Genomic DNA, 8,301 nt, shown 5'->3' on the forward strand with positions numbered 1-8,301 from the left:
ATTAAAAATGCATTGATGGATTTGCATGGTAGGTATCAAGTTTCAACATAATCTCTCGTAGCTTTTCAAAATATTCATTTTCTATGAGTTTGTGTAACTGGCAGCTACAGCTGGATTCTGGATTCGTCCATCCTATCTGAAAAAATTGGTAGGCAAAGGCAAATGGTTGAGTGAAGTATATGTACTAACAATATTTGTCAGTTGCTACAGCTGGTACAATGTGTCATATTAAACATATTCGTATTCATTTGAATTCGAAAATGAGAACCGTAAACGGTAGTAAAATAACGAGTGTAAAGATTCAGACAACCCCACTCTTCTTATCCTTCACAAATTTACCGGTAACTCATATCCGAGATCACTCCGCTGGTACATTTATATGTGGTTTATATAAAATCGAATTGTTTTCTAATGTTGGTACATAGGACAGAAATCATAGGAATGACAAGATGATACACAATAATTGTAAACAACATTATGAAGTTAGGTGCATTTTATGACATTAGCAGACCCATTTTGTTTGAGTTTTGAGTGTATTAATGTTTTGTATTAATAATGCAAACTAAATATGTATTAAAAAGCACAATTAAAGTTCATATAATTTTGTTCAGATCATAACAATTACAGATGTTTAAAAGTGTGTTAATGTTTTCTGGTTTCTCATAGAATGGACAAAAATTTGAATTGTTTGTAGTTGACTTTCAGAAGTCGGCTAAAATGATATATCTCTACAAAATCGCCTGAAGAACGTATGTTTTAAAGAACAGTTAAAAATGAATTCCAAGAAGATAAAAGATATGCTAGGCAACATTGGATCTATGGAATACTCTCCTAATGTTCCAATAAAAAAATCTAGAAAGAAAAATGCTGATGTACTAAATCAGAATGCTGATTCAGGGAAGAAATCCAAAAAACGTAAGTTAGGTACTGAACAAATCCATTCAGTACCCATTAAAAAGCAAAAGCATCAAATTAGCAATAATGAACTATACAATCCCAAAGACAGTGAAAAATCAGTGATTCATGAGAATATTGAAAACAATGTGCCATCAACCAAAACTTCCAAACGCAAAAGTCTCATTCTTTCTGATGAAACCCAAACAGATGGGAGGTATATTGAAACTGATTTATCAACTAATTCTGTGCAGCCTACCAAAGTAGGCAAAAAGAAGAAAAAGGAAAATATAAAATCTCAAACTGATACAGGTAAGTGTGTCCCATTTGGTTAACCAATGTCACATTTGCACACAATGTTACTATTTTACTATATCGAAAAAAGGAGTATGAGCCTTAATTCAAATAGAATATTTGGGAACTGTTGTGACCAATAACTCTCCCACAAATATCCTTGTGAACCAAACATTATATATTATATATTAAGTATTCTTGATGTCCATCTTTTTGTACTGTGGTTTTAGTATTCAACAATCAAATACAAAAAAGTGATTCAAGCTTATACGTAAATCAGTCAGAAAATTGTTTAGACCCATGTGCAGCAGATTGGTGCAAAGAATGTTTTTACTATGGACTGTTCATACCAATTTAGCCCATGTGTTTAAATGTGATCACAGGACGTTTGGTCTGAGAAGAAAGGTGCACTTCAATGCTTTGGGGCTAATGTTAATGATTTATTAGAATGAAAGTTCAGACTGTCAACATATTTTGTGTTAAAAAAATAGAAATTGATTACAAATAACATACATATTTTTTCTAATATTTTAAATATATCTCTTATTATTATTTAAATAGGTAAACCTGATATACAATAGTACTTAAAATTACTTTTTAACATAACAATATAAATAAAATTCACCCATCCTAGATACCTACTGGTTTTTCTTTTAAAACTGTAGTATAAACAACTTCTAAGAGGAGAAATATTATCAGTTAGCATATATTTGATCATACATGCTATCACCATCAATAGAATCTAATTTTTTTACAAATGAAGATGTAATATATTTGAAATTATTTTAAAAGAGGATAGAGAATGATCGATTATTTTTGGTGTAAAATGAATGTGTGCAAGTGCATTAAGAAAATTTTGATTGAGTACATAGTCAATTAATGTTGCATTAACATTTGTGATTATTGTAGGCACATTAATTGCTTGATTAAGTCCATATTGAACAAATTTAGTTTTTGTAGAATAAAAGGTATTATTTAAAAAAAAAACAAATTTAAATCACAGATTAACATATAATTTTGTTTTCACTGAAAAATAAATAAAGTCTTGAAGTAAATAGGGTAAAAGGCCAGTAACAAGAAATGGAATCTAAATGAGAGAAGTTATTTACAACAGTCGCTAACAGAATGCGCTAGGTGCATATGTCAGGAAGGCTAAAATAAAATGGGGTCTAACTCCAACTGTGCTCTAAAACAAAGGAAGCATAGTTTTAAATTATTCAGTTGAAAATGTTTCTTTTTAATTAATACTGAATAAACTAAATTTTTCAGAGACCAACAAGATAGCCCAAGAAGGTGCTTCTAGTATAAAAAATAATAAAAGTTCAAAAAAATCAAATCCATCAAGTAATGCAGGAGGTCTTGAAGAAGTTCATAACAGCTCAAAAAGAGTTGAAGTAGATATTGTAGATATAGAAGGTAAGAAAGTTGACAGTGAAAAAAATGAAAATGTGGTTACTATATCTATTAAGGATGTTGATGGTATGGATTCAGATTGGGATGAAAATGACTTGCTTAAACAACTGGAGAGACGTGTAGAAAAAAAAGAGATTCCAAAAGGTGTGTGTTTTTCTTTCTGTGTATAAAATTGATAAAATGAAAACCTTTTAAGAGAAATCTTACATTTTAGAAAAAAGTGTGAACCCTCTTTGGCCCGATGTTGATTTGGCAGAATTAGTGGAAAGGATGGAAGCTGCTGTGCCAGAGAATGATATGAAACCGTTTTTGAGAAGGACAGAAGAACTTGAGTGGGATAAAGTAAGTAATTTATTTTAATTTCCCTTTTTAGCTTTCTTATGCCAGTTCAATTTCAAGTCTAGAGCAATGTTGAATATGAAATTAGTGACACAATTTGGGTTTAGAGATGGTATGGCCACAAGTAATTCTTTGTTAGGTTTGAATGTGCTTGCCCAGAGATACATGGACATGAATTAGAATTTTAATTCATTGTATGTATTCCAGATTGCTTTTAAGAATTACTCCATTGAGGATTGTAAAAAGACATGGTGTTTGGTTTTGAAAAAGATTAGAAAATACAGAATTTTGAAGGAAGTACTTAATGATGCTAAAGTGTGGATACAGACTCCAAAAGCAAAGAAAAAGTCAAAAAAAGCCACAAGGCATCCTGATATGCCAAGAAGACCACTTTCTGCATACTTCATTTATTATTTAAAGAAAAAAGATGCTGTGCAAGCTCAGAATCCCGGTTTGGATGCAGTAAGTATTTTTTGTATTATGATGTATTTGTATGATTTTGTATATTTTATATTATGTAACAATGATTACTTTTATATTGACATTATTAACTTTATAGACTGAATTGGCTAAAATGTGCAGTCAGCAGTTTAAGCTATTGCCCTCTGAAAAGATGGTAAAATATGAAAACATTGCAAAGAAAAATAAGGAAGAATATGATCAAAAAATGAAAGAATTTTAGTAAGTATATCTTTGTTTTAATAAAATGATATTAAAATGAAATGAAAAAAGATGATTGAAAATTGAATGCCCCCCCTTGCATCCGCCTCTGGGAATTCTTCTGACATAGTAGTGTACATTTAAAAGTAGAAGTATTTCACATGCTTTATAAATTTTAGTGAAAGATATCCTGAACTAGTGACAGATACAAAAACCAGAAAGTCTTCTAAAACCAAACCTCCAAAACCCCCAAAACCAGTAAAAGAAAAGCCTCCTCCGAAACCACCTAAAGTTGCTAAAGAAAAAGCACCAAAACGAACACTGTCTGCTTTTCAGTATTACCAAAATAATGAAATGGCGAAAAATGAAATAGAAGATAAAATTGCTTATAAAGATATTGTTAGGGAAAGATGGAAGGAAATGCCAGATGACAGAAAAATGGAATGGATTACATATGCCGAAGCAGAAACAGCAAAATATGAAGTAAGAGGGGTTATTATTAATTTAACTGATCCTAATAATATTGTATTTTTGTAGGAAGAACTGCGACAGTATGTCAAGAATCATCCTGAATATGTGAATAACGCACCAAAATCCCAACTGACAAAAGAGGAACTTCTAGTAAAAGAACGAATGTCAGGAAAACCTGCAAAGCCACCCGTTTCAGCGTACAACTTTTTTGCAAGAATGATGCTTCATTCTGACGACATCAAAGACGTCCCAGTAAAGGATAGGTTGATTTTTGTCTCTAATCAATGGAAAGAGTGCACAGACGAAGAAAAGAAACACTATAAAGATCTTTTCAATAAAGTAAGATGTTTTATTTTAGCAAAAATGTTTCTTAATATTTGTTTTTTAGACCATTGAAAAATATAATAAAGACTTTGCTGCTTATTTGGAGACTCTTTCCGAAGAAGAACGAAATCTAGAATTGTTAAAAACGCAACCCAAGCGACGGAAATCTGAAGATGAAAAAGTGAAAAAAGAAACTAAAAAGAAGCCAACAAAGAAGGCTGAACATAAACCAGCTAAAAGAAAAACTGTTAATAATAGGTCAGCAGAAAAAAAAGCTGAGAAAAAAACACCAGCTAAGCTAGTGGAGCCTGAACAACCGCCCATGTAAGTTACAAAAATATGTTTTTAATAATGTATTTATATTTGTACCAAACTTACTAGACAAATTAAAATATTTTATCAAAATTATCAATATGATAACTCTTTAGGCTTTAAAATGTTTCTTTTTCAAAATATGTTCCATTGAATCTGTTATAAGTATATGTAACTATTCTTGATCCCGTAAGTTTTTATTTTTATATATATATATAATGTTATCACTGACGAATACAAACTGACTCATTTCACCGCTCTGAAGAAAAAGCGAGTTAAAGCATACAAAAATAGATATCGTAACAGTACCCGCCTTTTCATTCTGATCACAGTCAGTGTTCCATGTACCATGTTCAACAACATTCATCATTCTTCTATGACCTTATCGGTAGATCATTTATCCTTTTTTACATAGCCGTATGAACCTTGCGAAAGTGATTCACTGTATGGTCAACTAATGCATTGTTACTTTATTAACTAGTCTATACCAGGGGTCACCAATTATATTCCCTGAGGGTCCGTTTCAAAAACCTACTATACTTCCGCGGCCCGGACACTTAGAACTAAACCAGGCAGTGGTGAAACTGGGGAGGGGGTATACCCAGAAACCCTCTAGTAGTTGTAAACCCCCCTCAGGAGATCATTCTGGTTAGGTAGTTGAAACCAGGCAACTAGGTCACCTCGTTTAGGGAGGGGTATGAAATAAACTCAAGGAAAAAGATGATTATAAAGCTATTATATTGTTTTTTTCCCGTCTTTGTTTAATAAATATTTGGGGTGTAATATAAAATATTTGTATCGTAGAACTTAATTTAATCATTTAATGCTACTGTTTCTGTTTTTTTTTTTTTTTTGTTTCTGCAACTATACTGTTTAACAATTTTATGGAACATAGTTTAGATTTCGAATATTTTTATATAGTATTAGTACTCTGCATTTTAAAAATGTAAAGATATTTGTATATTTAGATTTGATTATAATTTTATTACTATATTTTGAATTTATCGGCGGTCCGCAAAAAACAAGCTCACGGTCCGGATACGGACCGCGGTCCGCCATTTGGTGACCCCTGGTCTATACCATCACTTAAACCTGCTGTTCATTAGTATCCTTTGACACCCTATGTTTATGTGTGAAGCTATGGAGAGAAGTGTATATATGTTTATTTTATAAGTGCTTTCTTGTTCTAGTTCTGCCTACAAGTATTTCGTCAAGTCATATAAAGGACAAGAACCGTCCAAAGCGTGGAAGTCGTTGAGTTCGGAAGAAAAGAAAAAATACGAAGATGAGTTAGTCCAGGAGAAAAAAAAATATATCTTGGATTTTGAAAAATTTTTAAAAAGCATGACCAAAGAGGAATTAGAGCACTTTTCTAACACCAGACAAAAAAATAGGAAGGTTGAAGAGGAAGACGACGATGAGGAAGAAGATGATGACGACGACGAGGGAGATGATGATGAAGAAGGAAATGGAGTAAGTTGATTGAAAACCCATATAATTAGATAAAAGATTTAAAACCAGTTATTTAACTATAGTTTATATGTAATTTATACAGAGTTGGAACTCCAAGGCATAAATATACAACAGATACATCTTATAAAGCCGCACAGTTTAGTACTCCTATTTATAAATTTGGTAAGACCACTAGATGCTGTTTAGTAAGTTTAGTGTTGTTTGCGCTAGTAACATTACATGAGCATTAAAACAAGTAACAAAATATTAACAGCACTAACTTTTAATCACTGTTCTGACTAAAACCAGGCATTAAAAAAGTTAATATAATTCTGTTAAAATATGAACAAAATTTCTGACTTCAAACTGAACTTGTTTAAAAAATATATTTGATTAGGTAGTTTCTCCAACTACATAAGTTAATATTGGTTTTAAATTAAATATATTTGATTAAAATTGTTTGTGTCCTTGTTTTAGAAAATTGTGAAGAGACACATCAATTTTTAAATTCAAATATGAGCTTTTTAACTATACATTTAAATGTACAAGGTGATTCACACGAGTCTAGCATAGTCTATCATCTTTATTTTTAATGGAACACCTGTGCCTTTTATGTTTTTAAAATCTCCTTAACGAGGAGTAATACAAGGTGAAATTTTGAAACTATGTATAATTTTCTTTAAGAAATTAAATACAAAACCCAATATATTGTTACTTAGTTTAGAAAATTGATGCCTTTATTTAGTTAATTTTAAAAAATACCATTCAAAATTTTATGGATTTATTATCATGAGGAAAATTTACATAATTTTAAAATTACACCATGTATTATTCATAATAGAACCTACATAATATACTTTTTAATATGAGGTTGTTAAGTAGCTTCTAAAAACATAAAAATATACAGGGTGTTTCATTAAAAATAAAGATGATGGACTATGCTAGATTGCGCGAATCACCCTGTACATTTAAATTTATCTTTAAAAAGCGCTCATTTATGTATAAGTTAACTGACTTTCAAAAATCGCCGGTCGCTTCAATCGTTGTTTCTGAAAAAGAACGATTCATTTTACACAAAAAGTGTTACTAAACATTTCTGTTCAAAATTATCTCAGCTACATTTTGTATTTGACACATTTTTTTCTACGACGTAAAGAATCTTGGTAGATCGATTTTATCCGCCTTTTCTCCCCTGCGAGGGGTGTTTTAGGGTGAAGACGGGGGTAGGAGTGATAAACTTTTTTGCGGTCCCAAAATTGATATTCTCAGCAAAATACAGCTTTATCATATGGTTTTTAGAGATTCAGTGGCATTTTCGTTTACAACTGGAGTAATTAGCGAGTTTTTTCGATTTGTTTTGACTCAGGATCCAAAGTTCGCAGGTTTACGCAGCTAATTCTTCATTCAGACTCTTGAGGAGGACTAATTAATATTGATTTCAAAGAGTACATAAGAGGTCATTTTTTTGTAGGGTCTTGGAAAAAACTCTTTGAATTCTCTAGGTTTTCTGAGCTGATCAAAACCGATTTTCGGTTTGAATATTAAATTATTCATTTTTTTTCCTCCTACAACTATCGTTGGACACGAGAGAAATTAATGTACCCGCTTTTAATAATAAAAACGAGGAATGATAATCATGTATCGTTTGTTTTAGGCTGCCAGTACTCATTCGGATTCGGAAGATAATTCAGGTGACGATGGAAGTCACGATGACCAAGACCAACTTGCTAACTAGCAGGAACTGACTGAGCTCTGCTGCCAAATTACTTCGATTGTTTGGCATCCTTTTTGATGTCTTAGCCGCAATAAAAGTCGGCGACAGATGTTTTGAATCGATCAAGACGATTATATTTAGTTTTTTATTTTTACATATAGCGTTCAGTAGTTTTTTTGACATTGATTTTGGTTATGTATATATGGCTTCGATATATTTGTAATATTTCGGTTGTAATTGATTTTGTAATATTATAGTTATATACATATATTGAATTTAATTAAATGTTTTAATTTAAAATATTTTCAATATTGTTAACCCATTAATGGCTGAAAGTTTTGAACGCAAAATCTTTCTTTGCCTGCTTTTATTTTTAACAGATGTCCATAGATATAAAACAAATCAATTATTTTTTACTGTTGCCATTC

The 8,301-nt window shown here is 31.2% G+C and overlaps 1 protein-coding gene across 1 annotated transcript; it reads left to right on the forward strand.

The window, feature by feature from the left end:
• The first annotated feature begins 471 nt into the window (after window positions 1-471).
• Window positions 472-8,022, forward strand: LOC140451887 (uncharacterized). The gene is made up of 10 exons (XM_072545829.1): window positions 472-1,206; window positions 2,458-2,745; window positions 2,816-2,943; window positions 3,148-3,402; window positions 3,500-3,621; window positions 3,780-4,083; window positions 4,138-4,410; window positions 4,460-4,719; window positions 5,898-6,180; window positions 7,814-8,022. The coding sequence occupies exons 1-10, from the start codon at window positions 774-776 to the stop codon at window positions 7,892-7,894; spliced, it is 2,427 nt and encodes an 808-aa protein (XP_072401930.1). The 5' UTR covers window positions 472-773; the 3' UTR covers window positions 7,895-8,022.
• The last annotated feature ends 279 nt before the right edge of the window (window positions 8,023-8,301 follow it).

This window comes from Diabrotica undecimpunctata, chromosome 10 (assembly GCF_040954645.1).
Source record: "Diabrotica undecimpunctata isolate CICGRU chromosome 10, icDiaUnde3, whole genome shotgun sequence".
Classification (NCBI taxonomy): domain Eukaryota; kingdom Metazoa; phylum Arthropoda; class Insecta; order Coleoptera; family Chrysomelidae; genus Diabrotica; species Diabrotica undecimpunctata.